This window comes from Podarcis raffonei, chromosome 12, assembly GCF_027172205.1.
Source record: "Podarcis raffonei isolate rPodRaf1 chromosome 12, rPodRaf1.pri, whole genome shotgun sequence".
Taxonomy (NCBI): domain Eukaryota; kingdom Metazoa; phylum Chordata; class Lepidosauria; order Squamata; family Lacertidae; genus Podarcis; species Podarcis raffonei.
This window is the reverse complement of record NC_070613.1, coordinates 47,533,083-47,559,643: the sequence shown is the minus strand read 5'-3', so window position 1 is coordinate 47,559,643 and position 26,561 is coordinate 47,533,083. Positions and strand designations below refer to the sequence as shown.

General features: G+C 43.9%; 1 protein-coding gene across 1 annotated transcript in view; it reads right to left on the bottom strand.

The window, feature by feature from the left end:
* Nucleotides 1–1,040: 1,040 nt before the first annotated feature.
* The window catches only part of SACM1L (SAC1 like phosphatidylinositide phosphatase), a 38,473-nt gene continuing 12,952 nt past the window's right edge, over nucleotides 1,041–26,561 (bottom strand). Inside the window, 17 exon segments of the mRNA XM_053409843.1 lie at nucleotides 1,041–1,540; nucleotides 3,249–3,306; nucleotides 6,474–6,566; nucleotides 7,111–7,204; nucleotides 8,477–8,549; nucleotides 8,646–8,715; nucleotides 9,272–9,410; nucleotides 11,338–11,436; nucleotides 12,715–12,794; nucleotides 12,875–12,943; nucleotides 14,438–14,524; nucleotides 14,900–14,985; nucleotides 16,540–16,641; nucleotides 17,978–18,011; nucleotides 19,933–19,992; nucleotides 20,786–20,935; nucleotides 21,481–21,608. Of these exon segments, the coding sequence (XP_053265818.1) occupies nucleotides 1,338–1,540; nucleotides 3,249–3,306; nucleotides 6,474–6,566; nucleotides 7,111–7,204; nucleotides 8,477–8,549; nucleotides 8,646–8,715; nucleotides 9,272–9,410; nucleotides 11,338–11,436; nucleotides 12,715–12,794; nucleotides 12,875–12,943; nucleotides 14,438–14,524; nucleotides 14,900–14,985; nucleotides 16,540–16,641; nucleotides 17,978–18,011; nucleotides 19,933–19,992; nucleotides 20,786–20,935; nucleotides 21,481–21,608 (1,625 nt within the window). The 3' untranslated portion in view covers nucleotides 1,041–1,337.

The window sequence follows — 26,561 nt, the reverse complement described above, 5'->3', positions numbered from 1 at the left end:
GTGTTTTAGCTTGGAATGACCAACTGCATTAACCCCTAGTTGTCTACATGTCCTCCTAATACTTAAATTCATAATTGCAATCTCGACTATACAGCTGTAATTACAGGAAGTATAATTAAACAATTCACAGTACCTGAAGCTGATCCATGTCTGGTTCTGAACACAAGTAATTAGAAAATGGTTGACAAAGTAGTTTAAAATTGGTCCTTGGATTTAGATCATCTAGTTTTTAATATAAAGCTTGGAAGCACTAAAGTTGAGACACACATTTATTGATAACCAGCACAAGGCTATTCTTAGAGCTTAGTAGTTTCCAGAGAAAGTTACAATTGTAGAGAAATATAATTACGGCATGCACAAAAAGCAAGCTGATGTTGATCCCAAGTGCAAATATGGAATTAACTTCCCCTCCCCTCCCCCAAAATGCATCAAATGTATATTGTCTTCCACAGATTACCCCTCCTAAAACCAAGGCAGCATAAAGCAGCAGGTGGTTTGCCAAATTAATAAGAAATGCCTTCTGCGTTTGAGACTCTTCGGAAAGAAGCAAATACTTTGGACCTTTAGCATAAGAGGGTTCAGATAAGTAGCTTTACATTCTTTGATTCCATTTACATCTTCTTAAGAGACAAAACAATCTTTAATCACACTGAAGTTTGTCATCTAAGTCTTCTAAGGACTGTAGTCATTAAAGCAGCACAGGACATGTTCCAAACAGAGACAATCCTCCTGACAATGATTTAAACAGAATATTGCATCAGCAGTCCCAGAAATGGCAGGAGAGACTGACCTTTAGATAAGGGAGCATGAGGAGAAAAATATATTGGGGGGAGACACACACAAATACATACAACCCTGCGCTTGATACATCGACTTTTCTCCTGGCCACAAGGGCACTCAACAGAAGTTTAATTAAGCAGCAATTGTTGATATTGTTAACAAGCAAGGCTTTTTACTAGTATCAGATAATGTAACCTGGTTGTACCCTAGTAGTGGCTAGATCGCTAAGTAACGTCAGGAGAACAGCATCTTTTTTAAAAAAGAAGGCTGAGACATCTCAAAAGATTTTACAATACTACATTCATGGGTTGTGAAGCTTGGCACACCATTTTTGTGAATCCAGTTAACACCCTGTGGGACCACGGTGCAAACTGGCTTTCATCTCTTAATCCTTGTGTGCAAGCTCTCCAGTAAATGCAATACTCCTAAGATCATTGTGACTATAGAATCAAAACGGCGAATCCCCTCCACCAAGTAGTAAGTTCGATTCAATTTTTCACCCTGCAAAGATGAAAGCTAAAAAGAAAAAAAGACCATGAGCTTGTGTGGAAAGCAGGTCAGTAGAGGCTCCAGGTACTGGTTGAGGGGCCATCCCTACCAAGCTGTTTTCCACACACACAAATTCAGTCCATCTTCTCCTTCTGAACCAGCCTGGGCGCATCTACAAAATCCTTGCCGTTGTAAAGGATGATAGCAAGAGTTCCAAAGCTTGCGCTTCCCCAGAAAACCACGTAGGCCAGGGTCTCTGTCCAGGTGTCACCTGTGGACACAATAAATTGCTTTCAGCTATGTACAAGGACTATTAAGAAACCATATTAGCAACCCGAAAAAGAGAAGCCTGCTAGAATTCTGAAGTGCAATTTCAGATCTACACATCTGAGTGTTCTTCCCCACAGGCCGCCAACGTATTTATTAGCAGAAGTGGTGAGAACATTTTCATATGTATGAAGGTGACATTTGGGAACCCGAAGGGTGACGAAGAGTATTAGGAAAACATATAGCGGGTGGTATGGGCCTTTGCAGAAAACGTATTGTGAAACAGAGCACATGGCACAGCAAAACACTGGAATGGAAGTGGAGTTTCCCACAGCATCAAGGGTGAGGAAATGGGGGGCTCCATGCAAAAGCAGCCAACCCTCCATGGGCCATTTCAGACAGGCAAGTGGGGTCCACCTAGCTAGCAATCACCTGGCACAAGGTGATCTTAATTTCAGCCCACAGCTGCAAAGGAGGAATCGGGTGCACACTAAGGGCACTCGCCATTCTTCTTTTGCAGGCACCATTAGGCACTTTGCAGCAGCCATGATTTGAATTTCCCACTGACTGATGACAACAGGCATATTAAAGGTGTTCGTCATTTGGACGCACCTGAATTGCTCCAGTCCCTGTAGCTTATGAGGGAGAATATTTGATTCAGCGGGGGATGCCATTAAGTGGCCCATAAAGGTAAAGGGACCCCTGACCATTAGGTCCAGTCATGGCCGACTCTGGGGTTGCGGCGCTCATCTTGCTTTATTGGCCAAGGGAGCCGGCGTACAGCTTCCGGGTCATGTGGCCAGCATGACTAAGCCGCTTCTGGCGAACCAGAGCAGCGCACGGAAACGCCATTTACCTTCCCGCTGGAGCGGTACCTATTTATCTACTTGCACTTTGGCGTGCTTTCGAACTGCTAGGTTGGCAGGAGCAGGGACTGAGCAACAGGAGCTCACCCCGTCGTGGGGATTCGAAGCGCCGACCTTCTGATTGGCAAGTCCTAAGCTCTGTGGTTTAACCCACAGCGCCACCCGCGTCCCTAAGTGGCCCATAAGCCATTGTATATCATTATAATGCATCATCACTGCAATTCCTCCCTTCTATTTTAAAGAAATATTAACTTTCTTTAGGAAACATGATTTTGACCTAGGACATAGCACTGATAATACGTATCTGAAAAGGTAATGGGGCTCTGGTTATTTGGCCACCTAATTGTTTTTACTAAGTCATTGCAAATACAGAGGTTAAAATCAGCTCCGCTGTAGTTGAAATTCAGCTCCTAAAACTTGAACAATATGATTTCTTGGCTACAAAAGTTTTTCCTGCGTGATACCCTTTGTTCTTGCTCTACATTTGCAGCAAATGAGGATTAAAACTGTAGGCAATCTCGGTGTGGAAGATTCTGCTTTGGAGCAGAGGACCAGCCTAGGCAGCCTGCTGGTTCTATGGTCCAATGATCCTATGCTGCTTCAAGGGGTTTTTCCTAGAGTACACTGAACTCCTCACAAACACGAGGCTAGCCATCAGATTTTGTGACTTGTTTGCTATGATGCTTGTAAATTCTCACCCACAAACTGCCCGTGTCTAGCTCTGATGATACCCAGCTGCAGAAAGAGCTCCTATAAAAACCTCTCGTTAACTTCCAAAAAGCTACTGCCATTGACTTCTGTACAATATTGCTGTGAATTTCACGCACAGGTCAGATGATCACTTACCAGCCATAAGCAAACAGATAATGCACATTGAGAAAGCCACCACCATAATAATAGGCAACTGAGAAAGAAAATGGGGGGAAAACAGAATTAAAAGACAATACATAATACTGTTTCAGTTATACACAAAGTAGAGAATATGGTGCTAGCACATCAGTAATCTTAACATGCCAATCTGATCAGAAACGGGAGTTATTCTGAGCATACCCCATTTTCAGAAATGTTTCATACAGCAACGAATTTATTGTGGCATAACTCTTGGTTGTTTCATCCGATGCAATTGGCTTCAGCCAACAAAACCGTACACCACAATTTGGCAGCCTTTAAATACAGGAGGAATCCTCCTTTGTTGTAAGAAAAGCTAGTCACCACATCTAACTTGCTGCAATGTATTAAACCCTTTTGTGCAGCGCAAAGGATATTGTATGGGACTTTTGGACATTAAACATGTGCTACAGAAAACAAAGAATGTTCATTTCTGCAAAGTTTGCATGAGTTGCAGGAACAGGGTTGAACGGGTGCGGACACTGGTTTCAGAACAGCTTGGCTGTATGTGGCTCTATGAAAACTTAGTGAAGTTGGGCGAGGAACAGGATTTTTACCCTCTAAAGTTCTGCCAGCCCTTCTGATTCCTGCTCATTTCCTCCCTGTGCTATTTTCACCAGAGTCCATCTCACTCCCGCTGTTTCTTGCATTACCTGCTGAGCTCACAAACCGTATTCCAAGCACCAAAGAACAGCTCTGTTGGGGGAGCAGGAGACTGTTGATCTTGGGGTGATGGGTTCGAGCCCCACATCGGGCAAAAGGTTCCTCGCATTGGAGGGGGTGGACTAGATGCCCCTCGTGGTCTCTGCCACTCTACAATTCTATGATTCCATGGCGTGGCCACACAGGCATTACTTCCCACACCCCACCTTTCTATGCCTGGCACGATTGTGATGAGCCTTAGGCTTGCATGCCTCCTCTCACGCTATGCAGAAATGAATGACTGCCTAGGAACCCTACATACGCCATATCGACTTCTGAAGAAAGGTAACACGTATAACAAACAAAAAAGAGTGCGTTTTGACTTCCCCCTGCTCTTTAGATGTATAGAAAAGTTTCAGTATTGCAGTTTACTGCCTGGTACCTGTAAAGGCAAAGGACCCCTGGACAGTTAAGTTCACTCAAACGCGACTATGGGGTGTGGTGCTCATCTCGCTTCAGGCCGAAGGAGCCAGCGTCAGATCATGTGGCCAGCATGACTAAACTGCTTCTGGCGCAATGCAACACTGTGATGGAAACCAGAGCGCATGGAAATGCCATTTACCTTCCCGCCACAGTGGTACCTATTTATCTACTTGCACTGGCATGCTTTCAAACTGCTAGGTTGGCAGGAGCTGGGGCAGAGCAATGGGAGCTCACCCCATCGTGAAGATTCGAACCGCCAATCTGATCGGCAAGCCCAAGAGGCTCAGTGGTTTAGACCACAGCTCCACCCGCATCCCACTGGTGCCTGTAACTGTGTAGGAAGATGTCTGTCTTTAGCCCATGACAGCAAAAACTAAAGCGGAGCATCCTCCTGTCTCCACTTGCCTGGATTTCCAGGGGGCTACGGAGAGGTCACAGCACTAGGGTTAGCCAAGTGGGCAGAGGCTACAGATGACCAATCGCCTTTCTATCTTATCTTCATTTGGTTGCAGGTGGCCGATAGCCAGGTGCAAAATGTGCCTGGTGAATTTCGAGCACTGCTAATTACAGTCACAGAAATCATGTGGGTCAGGAAAGCACACATCTCAGGCATCACAGACAGGGGTAATGAGGTGGGTGTTTAGGAGACGTGTGCAGACCAGCCCTTGCTAACCTGGCATCCTTCAGATGTTTTAGATGACATCTCTACAAGCACAGCTGGCTGAGAATTGGGAATTGTCATCCAAAACATCTGGAGGGCACCAGTCTGCTGAAAGCTGATCTCTGTTCTGCCTGCCACACATTCTGCAGCGTTAAGGTTAACAGCAGCTATTGTGAAATTCACACACGCAAAAACCCCTTTCCTTGCTTCGCCGTGCAGAAATCTCTACAGAGAACAGCTGCTAATACTTGCCCACAATTCCAAGCGCACCTGAAGTTTTGCTAATAGCGCTTCTATTTTTAGCCTCCTTATTGATCACGAGCAGAAAACAACAGCTAGCTCCCCGATGCTCACACAAGTACTGCGACAGCTGTGAAAAGCCGCCTGCGGGAAGCCCACCGAGGGAAGAGCTGGGCCCTCAGTAAAGTCACACCTGCAATTCCACTGCTGGACCATCAGAAAACTGCCCAAGTGGCAGGGGAGAGTCTGGAGGTTCAAAGAGGGTCACCGGTAGCTCATTCCCCCCCCCCTACACTTTACATCTCTGAGGCTTATTTGGAGTGCTGCTGAAACAGCACAGGCAGTTACTGCCTCAGTTTACGGTACAGGGAGCAGCACCAAAACAACGGGAAAGGCGCCTCTTGTGCCAAGAACCTAGCACTCCATCCTATTCTGCTCAGCTGCAGAGAACAGGATCAGTTCTATTTATCATGGCCACTGTATACTGTAGGATGGTGTCATAGCCAGGTTTTACATGCATGAAATCAGAGTTCAGATCCCTGCTGGACTGTTTTGCGCGTAACACTAAGCCATGTTCTAGTGCTATATGGAAAAGTTTTGGGCTTGCGCCCTCCCCACTCCCAGCCAGCCAGGAGGAAGATTTCTGCCCAGTTAACTTTCAGCTTCAAAGAACGCCAACACTGCATGCAAACCAGAAATCCTTGTTTAAAACCAACAGTGGGTTCCTGCTAAACAAGCCAACATCATTTGTTTAGTAATTAACCGCTGTTTGTTTTTCAACCAGGATTTGGGGTATATGCAAAGCCACGATTCTGTTTCAAAGAAAATAAACTCGGTAAAAATCTTCCCCATTGTTATGCAAGGGGAGGTGAGACGCTATCCTCTGGACAGCAAGTAACTATCTCCCAAGTCTGCTTGAGAGCCCAGGAACAGAGGGATACAAATCCAATACTGGACACACAGGTTTTTTTCACTAGCCCCAAATGTAAGCCATGAAAGTTGCTCTACTCTTTGCAAAAGCCAAACCAGGGCTTCAGTTCCAGTAAGTAAAATGTAAAATACACACAACCACAACACTTTGCTAATCTTAGCCTGATTCAACAAAGTTTAAATAGTGTTATATAAAGATAAGCTCACAAAAATTGAAAAGCCCTTACAGCCAAAAATTTCCAGTCTTTCTGCACATGAAGAGGACTGAGAGAATCGACTTCATCCACCGAATAGTTTCCAAGAAATAGATCTATAGCGTCCTGCAAAGCAATCCAGAGTTAAACGGTTGAGAATCAAGTCCCATATTAACCCACTCAGCACTGCCAAAACCCACCCTCCAGTTACTGCGCTCTGCCCATTGGTCATCTAAAAAGTTGCAACTTCTCTGCTCCTTTCCTTCCCCACTTGCAGGCCATCTTTCCAGTGACTTCAAGATGCCTCTGATGAAAGGTCTCCTCTCCCACTTCTATACATTACACCTATGCTTTTCCGAATGCCGGGATCAGCTTGCCATTTGCTGGCTTGTCAAATCTCACGTCCCTCTCCTTCCTTGCCTCCCTCCTTCCACTTCTTGGAATCCTTTTCAACATGACAGTAGCCAAGTCCTCACTGCAAGTCCTCACTGCCTGACCTTCTCACCACACGCTGGAATTTCCCGCTTCTCCAGAATTAACTGCCTTGTGCTACATGCCCCATAAGCCCTGGGGCAGTGACCATGGCGCTTTTCGTTCCTTTCAACGCACAGCACACTCTTCAAGCTAAATAAAAAGCAGCAGGAAAAGTCAAATGCTAGGAAGTTCTTACCTGTCTAAATCCATCAGAAAAGTTGTTTTTGTAGTAGCGAATGAGTGAGTTCCAACCATCCATCAGGAGGCCCCACTGAGTTCTCTTCCCAGTTCTATTAAAAAAAGAAGACGACTTTCAGTATTACAGAAAAATATAATAAAAGCAGACATTTTCAACAGGGAAAATTGAAATCTGTTGCTTCTAAGGAACTGGTCTAATATTGGTAGTGGTAGGAACACCAGGGAGGGGTGTGTGTCTACCCCCAAATTGAAAAGGTAGGCCTCAAATCCTCTAGCCTTTCTTTTATAACCAAAGCACTTTCTCCACTTCAACCTAATTTTCCCCTCCCCACCACTACAAAGAGTTACCAAGGGCTCCACAGTAAGGCCTCGTGATTTCAAAAATAAACCCTTCAGAGAGTTCCTCCCTTTCACACATTTGCACAAATAGTCCAGATACTAGCATGGACTCTACAGCGCTGTTTTATTCTCATTTATTCAGAATCTGGACTAACGATTCTTACCAAGGTTGTATTTAGCCTGAGAAAATATGCAACTGATGGAGGAATTTAGCTGTGGAACAGCTGCCTGTATAAACAGCATACGACAAAGATACTATTTTCATTTAAGATTGTAGCAAGGGAGGTTGCCAAGAGCAGTAAAAATGTGGAAAGTTACAGCCATTCACATTATAAGCCTAAATCAGGGTAGTCCAATGTGCGGCCCCCAAGGCCTTTTGGGTGGCCCTTGGTAGCATTTGACAATCCCCAGCCCCTGCTTCGCAGTGCTCATGCTACCTTCCCAAAGCTGGGAAAGAGAGTCGCTGGGATTTGGGAACGAGGGTCCTAGAGTCCACCTCCTTCCCAAAGTCTAGTTAGCGCTTTGCCAGCTTTGGGAAGAAGGTGGGAGGGCTTTAGGACCCTGCCAGAGGTAGGTGTCAAATTTTGGCCTCACTCTCTACCCCCACAGGACAAAGCAGTGTGCAGCCCTTGGGTTCCATGTTGGAAAACTCTTGTGGCCCGTTTGGTATGAAATGTTGCACCGCCCTGGTCTAGATAAATAAAATAGAAGCACTAAGTAACAGAGGTAGCATTTTCTACACAGCATATTTGCTTTGCTGGCTTTACACTATTTTATAGTTTTATTCTGCTTTTATTTTAGTGATTAACTGCTGCACACTGCTTTGAGAATCCCAATAGCTTGGTTGAACGAGATACAATTTTTTCAAATTATTTCTAGATAAGCCTCAGGGTCCCTTCCTACTCTATGATTCTATGTAATACGCAGCAACTATGGAAGCCAGTTCAGAGTGTCTGAACAACAGGTAACTGCTCTTAGTGAAGTTACAATACATCTTCTCCCAAGAAAGATTGGTTCAAACTTGCCTTGTGTAGTCTGTCTTTAAGGCACCCGTTCCGGCGTATTGTTTGGCACATGCATTCGCATTATCGGCCCATGCTATGAACAGAGAACATTTTTTTTTCTTTAAAAAGAGACTCCGAATAAGATGCTCATAAAAGTAAGGTCGACTTGGTGACGAAAACCAAAACCTACCGTTTTTATAAAGCTTCTCAAATTCTGCTTGTTCTTCAATTCTCTGCCCGACATGCAAAACGCCTAATCTCTACAACGACAACAGAAACCGTTACTGTATAATAATAATAATAATAATAATAATAATAATAATAATAATAAATAAATAAATAAATAAATAAATAAATTTTATTTATACCCCACCCTCCCCAGCCAAGGCCAGGCTCAGGGCTGCTAACAAGCAATAATAAAAACAAGTTGAATGAAGACAACTTAAAAACAAGATTAAAATACAACATTAAAACATTGAAAAATTAAAATGCAGCCTCATCACAGGAGGAGAAAGGGAAAAAGAAAGAGAGGGAGGGAATCAAATTGACTACAAGCCAAAGGCCAGGCAGAACAACTCTGTCTTACAGGCCCTGCGGAAAGAAATCAGAAAACTATGAAAACTGGACCATTTCAATGTGCCAGAAAAAGCACGTTCCAGAAACCTATAAACTTGAAAAAGGAGCTATGCATCTATGTAGACATTTGCACCATGCAAATATAGAATGTTTTGTTTTATCAAATTTCTAGAAGGCCAGCAACATCCCTTTACACACAGCTTTTAAAGGGAAACAGAGAGACTAGGAGGCAATCATCACCTGAAGTTGTGCTTGGAGAGAGCGCCGTGCCAGAAGGCTTTGAATCACATTCGTCCGGTCCAGGCAGTCCATACAATTACTGCGGAATGTCCCTTCTTGTTGCATCACCACCTTCCCATCAGAATCAACCAGAAAGTAGCTGAAATACACAAGGGAGCTTGCCTAAGAATTCACAAAATACCACTTTTACATTTTTTGTTGAAATGCTACTACAGATGTGGAATCAGCAAAGAAAAATACAGCGGTACCTCGGGTTACATACGCTTCAGGTTACAGACTCCGCTAACCAAGAAATAGTGCTTCAGGTTCAAAACTTTGCTTCAGGATGAGAACAAAAATTGTGCTCCGGCGGCATGGCAGCAGGAGGAGGCCCCATTAGCTAAAGTGGTGCTTCAGGTTAAGAACAGTTTTAGGTTATGAACGGACCTCCAGAACGAATTAAGTACTTAACCTGAGGTATCACTGTATAAAAAATCCTCTAAGGACAGCTTTGCTGGCATCCCAAACGATCTTTAAGTCAGTCTCCTTATTTGAATTGAAATCGAAAAATTCTTTTAAAGTCTTCATTTTATGGCTCAATGGTCTAGTTAGACAGTAAAATTTGTGTTAAATTGCTGTTTTAGGGGGTGTTTTTCATCATCTGGAATGGATCAATCCACTTTCCATTACTTTCAATGGGAAAGTCCGCTTCAGGTTAAGAATGCTTCAAGTTAAGAACGGACTTCCGGAACCAATTAAGTACTTAACCTGAGGTACCACTGTATTTATGATGGTTTTCCAGAATTTTTTTTTAAAAAAGAAAATAATCCCAAAACAATCTCCTTAACTCTAGAGTTTTCCCACAGACTCTGAAGTATCGCTGCTGGTTAACTGCGCCATGAACAAGTTTTGCTTAGATCACAAAGGTTGCAATCATCTAACTATTTAATCATTCTACTTTTCATTTCTCTTACTACAAAACCTGCCAAGATGTGCTTTTTAATATCTTTCAAGACCAGATGTCTGAAATTACTGCCAGGATCCCCAGAGAAGGAAAGCTGTTCTACGTGCCCAAGTGATTCTGGACTTGTTTCTTGAAAGCAGCCTCTAGCCCACACAGCAGGCCATGTTCAAAACCAAGGAGAGACCCAAAAGCTGCTTGCGATACAGCATAAATGTCTGTGAATTAAAGTAAAAAGATCACATACTCTTGGACTCTAGACCCTGGTTCACTAATACTCAGAGCCTGTTTTAGAGGAGAGACAAACTAGGGCAAGGCAATAGTTGGCTGCTGCCCACAATGCATCTGGAAAATGCATTTTCTCATTCTCATGAGAAAACAAGGTTCTCATTACAGAACCTGGGTTAACGTTTCATCCTTTTCCTTCCATTGAAATTTATAAGATGTCCTACTAAAAGCTATGTGTATTATTTATTATGACTGATCTTGAACATCCAGACTAAATTCTTATTCAAAGAGCAGTGTTTTAAAAGGAAGTGTTCCGTTAATAATAAACACATCCCAGGAAATCAAAGGGCTTCCTGTTCCATAGAGAAGTTTGAATCTTGTTAGACATGGAATTCAATTCTGAGTTTTCTGCTGGTTAGCCTTTGGAGATTTATCCACTCTCAGAAATAAAAATGTGCTAGCTTTGTAACCAAGCGCAGTTGTCTCTGGTTTAAGATTTTAAATGGAACACATCTTTGCAGTGAACACCAGCTTTATATTTAAAAAATGGCCAACTATGATGATGCCATACTATCAAGATTTTTATACCGTTGTGTAGAAATGGAAAAAGAAGCCACACAAGTTCAGAGGATCTAGTTTAGGTAAATCCAAAGGGAAGTTAAGTTTCTATTAAATCAATGCAGTTAATTTCAGCCCAGATCACTGATTGTTGATATAATCTTCCTTAAGAATCACTACAACCATGCAAATTTCTTTGGCACTAAGGCAGCAGTTTACTTTCAGTGTCTGCTGTGTACAAATCAAATTATTATGTAACGTCCACTAACCAGAACTAAATGCCTGCACAGTGCAGTTGCATATGACATGACTGTTGTTGTTGTTTAGTCATTTATATTACCTCAATTCATCTTGCTGTTCAGCTAGTTGATCCATTAAAATCTGGAGCCGATCCCACCTCATATGACTGCATTCTTTGTGGAAATCAAATGCTACATATCTGGGCAGAGAAAGCACATGAGAGTTAGGAAGCTATTCACCAGTATCTGAATTGGGATTGGTGCAGCGTACAGGGTGGGGGAATGGAAGGAGGGGGGTTGCAGCAGATAAAAGGTCAGAAAAATAAAAAATTGCATTATTAAGCAGCATGAGGTTCCCCTGAGAAAGCATTTTCTCAAAAGGTACCAAGCATCATATCTAACTATGAAACAGGATTTTGCTTTTGGGATGGACAAAGGTCTCTGTTAGCAGGGGAGAAAAGTGGAGCTCGGAACTGTACAAAAGTTTTTTAAAAGCATGCTCTGCCCACCTAAAAGGGTTAGTTGTTGAAAGATAACTCTTGCCAGCTTCACATGAAAGTGTAATGTGTTTTTCCAGAGTTAAAGGTTTTTGTTGGTGGGTTTTTTTTTTAGTGCAAATTGTCCAGTGAACTTAGGCCTTTTAGGTTGTGGGGTGTTCAGTTTGCATTTTTCTTTCCAATTGGTAAAACAAACAAACTTTTGCCTGCAGTCTTCTCCAGCAACAGGCTTATAATCCTTAATTTCCCCTCCCCCCCAAAAAATTCCAAATCAAAAGCCACACAATGGCACTCTTGCATCTTGTGTCTCCTACCGTACGACATGACCACCCTTATAGTTGATAGTTTGCTTGGAGGGGATCTTCCTCCATCCCAAGACAGCCAGCCACCTACCAATTTCATGGATCCCCCCACCCAGCCAACCATGAACTCTCGTAACAACCATTCTACTTCCATTTCTCCGTCTCTCATCTTTGAACTCCGATGGTGCTCTTAATATGGGCATGCTTGGAATTTGCACAGGTTTATTCTTTATTTGTCGTGGTCCAGAAGGGGGATTCAAATTTTCTGGAGCAAGCTTAGCCCTAGCACATTTTGTGTGTGTGTGTGTGTGTGTGTGTGTGTGTTCGCGCGCAAACGCATCTCTTATCCTGTCCTTTGACAACAGACAGGTGTGTTTTTGGGGCCCACACGATTCCTGTGACTGATCTGTTCCAATTGTTTTTAATTTCTGCTTTTAAACTATTGTAATCTGCCCTGGGACCTGTGGTGAAGAATGGGTGATAGACAAATTAAAAAGAGGGACAGTAGCAAGCCGTGCAGTTTCATTTAAAGTCCTTAATAAAATCTGTGCAACTACAGAAAGCGTGTTATCATTGCATTCACACAGAACTTGACATCTTCACATGCAGGTACAATTTTATGTCTAAACCAGGCAGTTTTTCTGATACTGATGCAAATACTGTTTCGTTTAGCATGTACCTGACCATTCCATTTCCCAAGCTGTTTACCATTTTTGAAAACGTTTGCTCAAGCGGCTTTTCTGAGCCCTTCTGGTTAACCTGCAAAGGAAGAAAAAGGTCACATGCAGCAGCGATAACATTTTCCTGAACTCAAATGTACAATTAAATTCAAATCTTACCAGGTTAACAATTATTTGCTTTCCATAGCTAATAATCTGACTGTCAAAGTGTCTTTGGAAGCCATCCATCTGAAAAAGAACATGGTACACTCTTTATTCAAAGTATTGGCCAAAGAGTCATGTTTTAGAGAATTTGTAAAAAAAAGGGGGGGGGCTTGCTCAATATTCAGTGAACATAGCAAAGGAATATTAAAAAGGTTCAATATGCAGCTCCAGCTGTGCAGAGTTAAAAGCAAATGGCAACACGTTCCTGACTACTACAGATGTTAGATCATGCATTCATTGTTGTTAAATTCTGAAATTAGCCAGAAGACTCACCAACCATCTCTGCCTGCCTACAGCTTTTTATCCCCCCCTCCACAGCTCTGTGTATACCTGCCCTGCCTCTCTTGATGCTGCTGTGTAACATCTTGAGCCAAACAAAAGACTGTCAGCCCAGGGGGCAGGGGCAGAAAGACGGACAATAGGGGAAATCTTTTGATTTTGAACTCCTAGCTCTATTGACAGTTTAAGACACTAACTAATGTGCTTTTACACAAAAGAACATTCCAATGGCTCTTTGTTGGGAATCATCATGAGGACTGGGCAATATCTGGTGTTCAACATCAGCATCAACAGCTAAACATGATGATATACTGATATATCACGATGTCTAAAATAAGGATAGAGCTATGTGGAGGCATTGGCTGGCTTCATGGTTTTCCCCACATTGTGATTTTTGCATAGGATACGCGCACACATGTGATGATTTACAATACAGTGGTACCTCAGGTTACATACGCTTCAGGTTACATACACTTCAGGTTACAGACTCTGCTAACCCAGAAATAGTGCTTCAGGTTAAGAATTTTGCTTCAGGTTGAGAACAGTGCTCCGGTGGCGTGGCAGCACCGGGAGGCCCCATTAGCTAAAGTGGTGCTTCAAGTTAAGAACAGTTTCAGGTTAAGTACGGACCTCCAGAACGAATGAAGTACTTAACCCGAGGTATCACTGTATATTGCCAGATCAAAAATTATGAAACCAATATGGATTTCAAACCAGCCCTATAGATCACTTTTGGAGCATTTCCCAGAAACCAGAAACTACTTGCTGCTTACAAAAGATTGTTAGCCTTTCAATGAGCAAACAATTAAGCAGGTGAAGTTCTTGAGTCCACATTAAATGGTCCGGTCAAGTGTTTGGTCTTGGTCTTACCAGGCACCCTTGCCTGGTAACTGGCATGCATCAAGGTTCAGGCATTCCCAACCAAAGGACCTTGTGAGGCAACGCCAGCCACCATGTTCTTGACCTATGGACTGGCCCCAAGCTTTCTTGGATTAAAAAACCTCTTCAGTATAGAGTGGTTCAGGGACAACTAAGGACTGAAGTCTGTCTTTGAAGATGAGAGGACTGCTGCTTCAAGAGCAAACCTTCAAACCATATTGAGGAATACCTTAGGGGGAAAACACTCTGTGGAAGAGCAGCAACCACCTTAGGGATTTTTGCAAATGCATACAGCCATTAGCACCATATTAATATTAAACCCTCGCTGCAGATGGACAGGAAAAAATAAATAAAACATACATGATTTACTGTTTTGCTGATCTGTGGCTTTGGTTTATATTTGAGGTTTGGTCTCTGCGACCAGAAAAAAGGAATTGATCCACGTGTCTGGAAAACAAATGGAACAGAAAACTGAAGCATACAATTGAATTGAAATACTTTATTGTCACTTGCACAACTTGTATACAATGCTATGTTATCAAGACAACCTCCCAAATAACCTCTGCATCACATCTTTGAGCAGACTTCCATTAAGAGGGTAGAGGCAAAGACTAGTTATAAAATCCAAAATATAGGGCCTCAACTTTACTGGGTTTTCTACGCCAGATCAAAATGTTATCTGTCCACCCAGGCTTTTGGTTAAATTTTTCAAGCTGTCTCCTGTGCTCCTTTAAAATTATCATTTGACTATGTTCCCTTAATTGTATTGTCTATCTTTCTTCCTTTCTGATGAAGGGCTGTTGAGAAATTTCATAAACGTACCTGAACAAAAGATGCTTTGCTCCCATTGTAATGTACTATCTGTTCCGTTTCTACGAAGTTTGCCGCGTGTCCTTCAGAATCGATACCTGCGAGATTGAGCAATTCAGAGTTATACCTGACTGCCTATAGATCAAAGCCTTATTATCCACATCCTTCCATTTCATCATTTCTGCAAACTTCAAGTACAATGAAACCAAGAACTTCGAATAGAACACCGTGTGCTGCAGAGGATTATTTATGTACATTCATAAAATGTTGCATAGGCAGTGTGTTTCTGTTACTGGGTACAGCAGCTCTCCAAGCATAAAGGACGAGTAGTGGAAGATACTTCACCACCAATGAATCCACTTTCAGATGATAATCGTAATCCAAGGAAAAAAACATGCAGTTAGCTCTCTGTATCCACTGGGGCTTTCTGTTTCACAAAAACAGTTTGTCAAATAGCAGCAATTGCAGAATTGTGAGCGGTGCTGTTCCAAGGTAGTTGCGGGGAGGTCGCTGCATTGAGTTGCACTTGGCATGGAGGGACAGAGAGAGAATGAACCACCCCTTTCTTCCTTCCCCAAACAGCAACTATACAGACAAACTCCCCATTTCTCTGTGTTCAAGGCACACACGCACATCACCACAAACTGGCAATGAAAAGGGGCAAAAACGGCACAAAAATAGCAACCCCATAAGCCTTTGCACCAAGCTTTGAGGCCAGTAAAGAGTTCTGTTTGAGCAAGGATGTTTGGAAGGAGAGACTGGTGGATTTTTTGCTTTTCAAAGGGTTTTTCAAGGGTGTTTTTAGAGGGTGTTTGCAGGCTTTTTTAAAAAAATATTTTTTAATTAATTTTCACAGTTAAACATTATCATCGCGTAAGTATAAAAGAATAAACCACACACAAAAAATAGAAAATAAAACATTTTCCCCACAATATTAAATCCATATTTTGGGATTACTCAGATCCCTCAACAAAATGCAGGCTTTTTCAATGGTGTTCCCAATATACGCAATTTTACTTAAACGGGCTGTGCCTTGGAACGTACCCCCAGTGTAAATGGGTATTTGCCTACAGATTGTGTGTGTGTGTGTGTGTGTACACACACATATTTGCTGATTTGTTTATTTTTACATGTGCACTTTCCTTCCTCCAAAGGGATATACTTTTATACACAAGCAACTTGAATCTGCATCAACGTGTGGAGATATAAGAGGCAATTGGAGAACTTTTCAAAACTAAATCTACATAGTATGTGTTAAAACACAACAGGAGTTTCATCCTGTTAACAAGGCTGCCTTTGGGGGCCTGTCCCACTCAAGGCAACTTACACAGAAGTGGGAAGGAGTCACTATGCTGGCTTTTCAGCAGGTGGGTCATTGTTGCTTACCAGAAGGGGAAAAGAAGCAGGGAGGTAGGTGCGGTGCAAATGCACTAGCAAGAAGCACTGGATTGGCTCTGCTGGAGCATTTGCACCCTACCAACCTCCTTGCCCCTCCCCCTTCTGGTAAGCAACAGGGACTCACTTGCCAGGGAACTAGTATAGCGGTTTGTTGCCACTCAGTGAGTCATTTCTGGCCTTATGCATCATTAATATACACCTTCCCATCACCAAAGTAGCACTACTAACAACCATTCGTGGTGCATGTGTCTTACCTCTTACATAGTAGCGCACGCCTGCTCTGAAACAACTTCTTCGGGAAATAAGAATCCAGTCAAAATATTTTCCATTAATGGAACAAGAGTGCATGATAATAACTGATCGAAGGAGATGTGTTAAGGAATACACATGTGCACACTGACAACAACACTAAATCCGATAAGGGAGCGATATCACCAACCTTTCTCAGAATGGTTGAGCTACAGGAATACGGACACAGAGCTGGAACACACACCATTACTTCCTTGACAGTAAAGCTTTCATCAGCTGAATGAGGAGAGAGGCAATGTTCAGGTATTCCCTCTTCTCTGAACTTCCAGATCTGCTCCAGAGGATTGTGGGACTCTCCAGAGCAGATTTAGTGAATCACTAAAAATTGCTTATCTCCCCTTTCCACTGATGGGAGCCTTATCATCAGCTAAGAGTCAATGTTGGATACAATCCATGGAGAACACATTTTCTCTATTTCAACCTTCAACTGAAGTTAAGAGCAAGCAAGTTAATATCTATGAGTGCATGCATGATTAAAAAATACTGGGGTTTTTTTTTGGTGCTTTTGTTAGGAATAGAGGGGAAGAGAAATTTGCATTTCCCCTCAATTTCCAACTGGTAGGGAAAAAGAGATCTGTATAAACATTTTTATGAAGAAGCCATTATGTTGGGACTTCAAACCAAACCTGATAAATAGTGTGTGGGTGTATGGGCAGTGCAGTAAGTACTAACTAAAGTGAACTCCAAGGGCATATTATGTAGCCAAAATACCACAATGCACACAGAAGCAGGTGGTGCAACCATGCTTGGGGGATCCTGCAATACTTGCAAAGTTCAGAAAATCTGCAGAAAAACCCTAAGAGGCATGCCACCCCACCCCATTCCAAAACAAAAACAAAAAACCAACCAACCAACCAACAAACAAACCCAATGGACACTACTAAATGGCCATGTAATGCTGGTGAATTGTCTGGGGGAGAGGAGGGGAAGCCAACTGAAAGCTAGAGTGGGGATTAGAAATGAAAATCAATGGAGTTTTATGGAAGAAGGCCTGGCTCAACACTGAACAGGAGCACTCCACACGTCAGCATTTTGGTCTCACCGGCTAATATCTTAAACACAAATCATGACCCCTTCTTACATTGGAACTGAACAGCACAATTTTTTTATGTTCTAGCCAAGAAACAGTAAATAGTATTACTCAGCCAGCTCCTTTTCTCCCAGTGCCTGCAGTGCCTGGATGATGTTGTTTTTGGAGGGGGTAGCTTTTAGGATGAAGTTGGAAGTTTTAGAGGAGGTATTCAAGATTGTATATGCTAAAAAGCTTTGGCATTTCCACCTTCAAGTTGCTCAGCTACCTCATTTTGTAGAACTAGTGTGGAAGCAGCACTCTGCCAGGGCTCTAAATATTAACCGAATTGTGACAGAATCATGAAAAGATACATCCATGCATCACTGGAGTGGCAAACCTATGGATCTGTAAAACAAACATTTCACAGTTGAACCACCATATTTGAGTATTTGAAGACTTGCCCAAGCACTGGACATTGGAATGTTAACCAATACAGAATTTGGACAAACTAACAATACAGCATTTACAGCATTTATTTACAGTAAAATGTTCTGTACTCACACTGTATGTGCTTAATGCCACCTGCTTGTAGCACACAGATCAATAATAGACCTTAATTTTACCATGCTTTAGATTTTTGACCCTCGCATATGCATTGTTTCAGCATCCTTTCAACCACCTTGCAAGGTAGATGAAACTTACTCCTTATTGCATATGCATGGAAACAAGAAGGCCACCTGACACATTCCTACCAAAGTTGAGATTTGGCAGACAAAATGTGAAAGGGCAAAGCAAAGTAACCCCTTCTCACATGCAAGAGAAATAAACTTATACCTACACAGAAGAGGGATGTACAAGGGAAGAGTCTTGTTCAAAGTCTAAAAATAAGCATTCCTTAAAGGAACCTGTTTTCAGGAACTTATAAGATTTGGGATTTGTAACATGAAACTGTTTGAAAAACACATTAGTTGTTGTAACTACAGTCGTACCTTGGGTCCTGAATGCCTTTGTACTCAGATGTTTTGGCTCCCAAATGCTGCAATCCCAAATAATTGTTCCAGTTTGCAAACGTTCTTCGGAACCCGAATGTCCGATGGGGCTTCCATGGCTTCTGATTGGCTACAGGAAGCTCCTGCAGCCAATCAGAAGCCACGCTTTGGTTTCCGAACATTTTGGAAGTCGAACGGACTTCCGGAATGGATTCTGTTCAACTACCAAGGTACGACTATATGTACTCCACCTTGAGCACTTTGGAGGAAAAGTGGGATATAAATGGAATAATAAATAAAACGAGTGGCTTTGATGCTTGCATTTTCTTCTCTCTGAAGTGAAATTTAGACTAAGAGTTTCCCCAATTCTCTGCTCAGGTTGTTAGCTACAATGCTACACTAGCTCTTGGTTTAAGAAAAGGTTTCCTATTACCTACCAAACTTATCGCTCAGGCAAAACTTCAACCAGGGACTTCGCGACTCTTAGCCCACCCTCTTAGTCATTGGTAAAGAATGCTATCTGCTCTGTGGCTAAATGCCGTTGGCTCAAAGCGTTAATTGTTGGATCGTACCATAAGGCAGCTAATCGCAGAAGTAAGCATTTGTATGAACATAAAGAGCACAGAATAGGTGAGGTTTTTCCCCCTCCAACTGATAATAAAGCTGCAGGCTGGAAAGAGCTTGTTTTCATCACTAACAGTTTCACAAGCTGCTATTTTGTTAAGCTGACAGTCTTAATGAATTGTTTGGCTCTCAGCAGCTGCTGTGACATCTCAAGGGAGATTTGTAGTATATCTTGTAAAGGCAACATTCAGGGAACCACCTCATCCAGATCCATTGTCAAACACTGTATTAGCAACTTGCTTACTGCCTGTTCACTGCTGAAAGGAATTAGGGTGGTTAGCTGACCTGCGAGGAATTAATACCACGTCTTGGCAAGGAAAAACTGTATCCTGCATGCATAATTGAGGACTCTTCTTATCGAGCTGTGCAAGACGTTGTTTGAGTGAATTTGCTCTACACACGTCTTAATAGGAGGGTGGCTGACAAATTTAAGTTCCCAGCACGTTTGGTTGGGAAAGATGCCTAGGAACCCCCACTTTACTAAGGTCTTTTTCAACTAGCACAAGCACTAGTGTTTTTGCTCCATTTAAAATAAAGGCTATTGGTTTCTGTAACGCTTATTACTATATAGTTTGCTACAACCATAAAAGACTTCGCATTTTATCACCAGCTGTTCTGGTCACATGAACCCAATAGCAGGCCAGCTTTTATAGCTGTGTTTCCCCATCTTCAACATTATGGAGATTATGCTCAACAAAATGCATATACATTACCTCAGGCTGAGCAGCGAATTCTCTAAGGAGGTGCCCATTCCATACAAACCGAGGATCTGCCTGTAAGGAAATGCATCATAGGGTAAATTTTAAACACCAAGGGTCTTGTTTGCTTTCAGACAATGCTTTCCTGAAATGTGGCAGTAAGCCAATCCCTTTCCCCTACCATCTAACAATTAAAGAAACACACATGCCTCTCTTCCCCAAAAAGAGGAAAACAAATCAGGTGGTAGATCAGTGGTTCGCAGAATAAATTCCCAAACTATCAATCTAAATTTTAATCAAATGGCTTTTGTTGCAAACAGGATATTACATAATAATACATTGCAACTTTTACAGTTTAAATAAATATTAAAAAGGTAAAGGACCCCTGGAAGGTTAAGTCCAGTCAAAGGCGACTATGGGGTTGTGGCGCTCATCTCGCTTTCAGGCCGAGGGAGCAGGCGTTTGTCCACAGACAGGCTTCTAGGTCATGTGGCCAGCATGACTAAACCGCTTCTGGCACAACACAACACCGTGACGGGAACCACAGCGCACAGAAACGCTGTTTACCTTCCTGTCGCAGTGGTACCTATTTATCTACCTGCACTGGAATGCTTTCAAACTGCTAGGCTGGCAGGAGCTGGGACAGAGCAACGGGAGCTCACCCCGTCGCGGGGATTCGAACTGCTAACCTTCTGATCGGCAAGCCCAAAGAGACTCTGGTTTAGACCACAGTGCCACCCGTGTCCCTACAGTCTCTATTTACAGTTTAAATAAACATGCTATCATTCAGGTACTGAAAGACACATATCTTGTGTGTGCGTATATATATATATATATTTAGTTGGCAATAAACTGTATCCTTTCTTACCCTTTCTAGCAAGCTCATTTCTTGGAACTCCGGGCTGGTATTAGCCAACCGTTGTAAAGTGTGCGTTAAGTCGTATGTCGTAGAGAAATAAAATCCGTCCACACTCAATACATGGCTAATCATTGATAAAAAGACTTTATTGTCCTGTAACTGTTAAAGAGGGAAAGCATTATTTGCAACACTCTAATTTCCCCTCCTGGTGGATACAAGTTTCCTACAATATCCGACAAAGAGCTCACAGAGAAAGTGTTTCAAGGTTCTTCTTTTCAAGATAAAGCATTCTGTTGCTAAAATATAACCCAATTCCACCATACAGCACAGCTGTTTATGAGGAGTTAAGAACTTATGGTCAGGAGTAAAAGAACACTGTGTGCTTCTAACAGCAGCTCTGAGTGCAAGCAAGAAGGCATGGGCGTGCATCAATTTTATCCTCTTAATGGCACTAAATTTTGTTCTGGAGGATGTCTTGGCCTTCAGAAGCAGCTCTACAGTGAAAGGAACATGCTGCAATGAGAAGGTATCCTCTGAGAAAAAGTGTCCCTTTGGACCCCAGCCTTTTTTGAATTCATAAAAATACTCCATAAAAATAATGCTTGAACAAGTCATGTTTTTTAACAAAGAGATCTATGCTCATTTCATCTCAAACATATTTCAAAGTAGCCAAAAGGTGTTTCTATTACCAAATCTATTCCTACCTGAATATCAGTTAAATGTAGCATGGTCTTTTTGTAAGAGAGGATGTCAAAGTCTGTTGCTTTCCAAACAATATGATTGAAAAATTCACCTACTTTTCTCTTTTTTGTTATTACAATAAGATACGTGCCTGTAAAACAGAAGGACTCTGGTTAGCAATACTGATTTGTCTTCTACTAATATAAGGCAGTTCTAGCAAAAAGGAAGCAGGGAAGTTGGCAGGGACACTGAACTTCACGCCTTGCTTCAAGTAGTTTACAACGTTTGTCATCACCACATCACCACTACAATCCTGAGAGAGCTGGAATTAATTCTCTTCTACTGCAAAACATGACGAAGCATGTTTCTGTTGTACTGCTCCATGTACCAGTTTTCAGGAGATTCATGGACACTGTGGTTTTTAAACGATATTCCGGCTGCATGTACTCATCACAAATCGCCATTCCCAAAGACTGTCAAATAGCCAACCACAAATCTGAATGCTCTTTCACTTCAAAAACCATCTTGGGGGGGGGGGGGACTGTGGCTGAGCCCTCAACATAATGTGCTGCTTATATAAGCAAGACTTAAAACACAAAGAGGGAACATCAAAATATGCATTGCCACACATGCAGCCTAAAATAGTGGCATTCCAGCAGAGTGGTACCACATAACAATTCTGAATGCGAACCAGGCTCTTATTATAAGATCTCAAAATACCTGTATGACATTGTCAGAGGCTCAGGAGCAGAAGAGCAGGGGAGAGAGCAAATAGAGAGCGGAGGAGAGGAATCAGAGGGGAGCGTAGGAGAATATGACAGTGGACCGAGAGATTCCATGAGCTTCTCCAGCGAATCAGAAGATTCCCAGGAGGGGGCGCCTATGGTAAGGGCGAGGCGAATCCCAGGAGGGACGATCCATAAACAAGGAACCAGAGGGGAGTCCCAAAGGAGTAGCGGAGGAGTAGGGCCAGTTCCCCCGCCAGAGCACAGTGGGGGGGAAGAGTCACGTGAGTCAGGACCAGCTTCTCCTCCATCGGGGAGTGGGGAGACGGAGGGAAGGCCAGGTCCAGCTAGCCTCCCCGAAAGGGGGAGCAGTGACACAAGTGTAACGGTCAGAAGGAAAGTGGGAGGCTGCGCGCGCGCGCCAAGTTCAAATGTGGAGGAGCGCGGGACAGCAGAAAACCCGGATTGGGAGCCAGGTCCTAAAGCCCGAAAGAGGGGGGGGGAAGAGTCGGGAGAATCAGCGTCAGAAGAATCTCGGAGGGCTGAGACTCCGACTAGCAGAAGGACCCAGAGAAAGAAAGAACAGAGGAAGAGGTGGAGTAAGGCTAGAATCTTAAGCTGGTGTCAGGGGGGAGGAGATTCAGATGGGACTTCTACGGTCTGACGGATAGATGTAGCGTTGCGCGCTGCGCGTCTGGAAATGAGACTGAACTTCAATAAAGACTTTTTAACTTGAGCAAGAAGCAGCGTTGGTCTTGTGTGAGCTGGGACCTTGGGCAGCGCTGACAGTAACTCAAAAATCTCTGCAAGCTCACGAAGATAGGCAAAGATGACTACAGAGGAAAGAGTCAAGCAATTGCAGGAAGCGGTCTCAACGCTCTACGCAGAATTGGCTGCGTCTAAGAAAAAAGAAGAAGACACAGCTGCGCTCTGCCAGGATCTGCAAGCCAGGTGGGACAAATGGGGAAAAGAGGGGCAGCTGGGAGCCAAGCCGGAGGGAGTTGGCCTCGGGAAAAGGGGAGCGAGCCTTGTGACCCATTTTGACGGGAACCTGCAGCAGTACCCTAACTTCAGAGCAGAAGTAGTTTTCGCGATCAATTTGCTTCGGAAAGATTTTAGAGATGAGGAGGAGAAAGTGGGTTTCATAATCACTCATCTGCATGGGGAAGCTAAGTCGTGGCTGCGAACCTTGTTACGCGAAAATGACCCCGCCCTCAAAGATTCAAGCGCTTTTATTGAAGCCATGGATGCTTGCTTTAAATCAACGGTGGATGTGGATGTCGCTAGAAGGGAAATGCATGGATTGAGGCAAGGAAAAGCAACGGTGCGCCAGTATCATTCCCGCTTTTTTGGGTTAGTAAATGTGCTGGGCTGGCAGAAAGACTCAGCTGCTGTCAGGGATCTATTCTGGGAGGGGCTGAATGGAGCCGTAAAAGATGAACTGGCGAGGGGGGAGAGACCCCAAAATACAGCAGAAGTAGTGCAAAGGGCGCTCGCAATTGGGGTGCGCCTGGAAGAACGCCCGTGGAGCAAGGAGGAGGGGCGGAGAGCAAACACGCCAGTTAGAATGACTCCCTTCCTACCCAGAGAGACAGAGCGCGCTCAGTCCACGCCTGCTTTGATGAGGGGAGAGGAGCCAATGGAAATCGGAGGTGCAAGGGCTCAGACAGCAAGCAGAGCCCAAACACCAGGAGCAGTCAAGGCGAAGGCTCCTAGAGGGAGCAGGAAGTGTTTTTTTCACCTTTGGTGGACGTGCCCGAAGATTAAGGCATTCTGGGAAATGATCTATAATGAACTTAAAAAGGTATTTAAATATACTTTCACCAAGAAACCAGAGGCCTTTCTCTTGGGTATTGTTGGCCAGGGGGTGTTAAAGACAGATATAACTTTTTTTATGTATGCTACAACAGCAGCTAGAATACTTATTGCGAAGTACTGGAAGACGAAAGATCTACCCACACTGGAAGAATGGCAGATGAAGGTGATAGACTACATGGGCTTGGCAGAAATGACGAGCAGAATCCGAAACCAGGGAAGAGAAACAGCGCAAGAAGAATGGAAAAAATTCAAGGACTATTTAAAGAAATACCACAAAGTTAATGAAAGTTAGAATGATGATGGACTGAAAGTAAATGGTTACTATTAGTAATGGTTAAGACAAGGAGAATAAGGAAGGTTAGTTTAAACTTAAATTAAAATAAGGGAAGATTTGCTGAGTAATTGATAAGAATTTGGAATACAGAAAACGGAGGCATGAGGAAGTCGGGGAAGGAAGGTATAAGAAATTAGGATATGAAATGGTACATGTTTTTTGTTTTGTTTTTGTTTCTGTTTTTGTATGTTTATGTATGTTTATGTATGTTATGTTTATATGGAAAACTTTTTGAATAAAAATATTATAAAAAAAAAAAAAGGAAGTGTTACATCTGCGACAGTGCACTGCACATGGCCAAAGAGTGTCCCCAGAGGCTCCAGAAGCACACTGCAGCCTCAGCAACTGTTAAAGGAGCAATTCAGCAGGGAGTAGAGCAGCAGGGAAACGGCGACGCCTGGTTGGAGATGGAGGCACTGGGGCTCAACCAGGCGAGTCAGTGAAGCAGTCCCCAGAGATTTTGCAGCCCACAGACCCCCTCCCACCCAAACCAGTGGTGCAACTCACTGCATCGCTCCAGCTGCCCGATGGGCTCACCCTGGAGGTCCCTATTACCATTGACTCTGGTAGCAACGCAGACTTTGTAGGGTTGGACTTCGTCAAGCAGCATCGCATAGCACTCCTGCCAGCCACGACGCCCCTAAATGTTGTCACGGTAGATGGCAGGAAGATACTGGGAGGAGAGGTGGTACAGCAGACACCGCCTCTGGTGATGCAAATTGGGAACCACCGTGAAGTCATCAGTTTCAACGTCACCCACCTGTCGGACACGCCCATAGTGTTGGGCATGAGTTGGCTGGATAGGCACAGCCCGGCATTAGCGTGGTACCAGCGGCAATTGACCTTCTGCTCTTCCTACTGCGCAGCGCATTGCATCCAGACCTGCCAGGAAGAGGAGGGGCAAGAGGATGCACCGCAGCTACACCTAGGCATGGTGCAAGCGGTGCCCAACAAGTACAAGGCCTTTTTGGAAGTCTTCTGCGAGAAGGAAGCAGACAAGCTGCCTCCCCACAGACCCTACGACTGCAAGATTGACCTCCTGCCAGGGGCGACGCTGCCGACTGGGAAACTGTACTCCATGTCTGAAGACGAAATGCAAGAACTCAGGGAGTTCATAGATCGCAATTTGAAGCGGGGATTCATCCGGGAATCCAAAGCAGTGGGGGGCAGTCCCGTGTTTTTCGTGAAGAAGAGAGACACGCCCGAACGGAGGCTCATAGTGGATTATAGAATCATCAATTCCAGGACAAAGCCCACAGCATTCCCCATGCCCAAAATTGACGACCTGCTCGCGACGGTGAGGAAGGGACGGATCTTCACCAAGTTGGATCTACGAGGGGCCTACAACCTTATACGCATGCGGGAGGGCGACGAGTGGAAGACAGCCATGTTTACGCCTTTAGGAACCTATGAATACAGAGTCATGCCGTTTGGTCTCCAAAATGGCTCCCATTGTTTCCAAGCTTTCATGCACCACGTGCTAGCGGGACTCCTCTACAAGAAGTGCGTCTGCTTCTTAGATGATATCCTGATCTTTTCGGACTCGCAGGAGGCGCACGAGGAGGACGTCAAGGAGGTCCTGCAGAGACTACGGGAGCACAGACTTTACGCCAAACTGGAGAAGTGCCAGTTCGACACGACAGAGGTGGATTTCCTGGGCTACAAGCTGTCCGACAAGGGACTTGCCATGGACAGCGCCAAGGTCCGCTCAGTGTTGGACTGGAAGAGCCCGCGCAACCGGAAGGAGGTCCAGAAATTCGTCGGTTTCGCCAACTTTTATCGCAAGTTCATCAAGGGGTTCGCGAAGGAGACGGCGGCCATCACGGACACCCTCAGCTCCAAGAAGAAGAAGTTCACCTGGATGGACCAGGCGGAGCAGTCCTTTCGGAGGCTCAAGCATCTCTTCGCGTCCGAAGAACAGCTGCTACACGTAAACCCCAGCAAACCGATGAGGGTTGAAACGGACGCCTCGGACAGAGCGGTGGGGGCGGTCCTGTTGCAGCAAGATCCGCAAGGGGACTGGAGACCGTGCGCATTCTACTCCAGGAAGCTCAGCACGTCGGAGCAGAACTACACCATCTGGGACAGGGAGTTGCTGGCCATTCATGCAGCTTTCAAGGCGTGGCGGCACTTCCTCGTCGGAGCCAGACACACAGTGCAGGTTCGCACGGACCACAAGAACCTGGAGTACTGGCGCACGGCGAAGTTCCTGAACCAGAGACACATC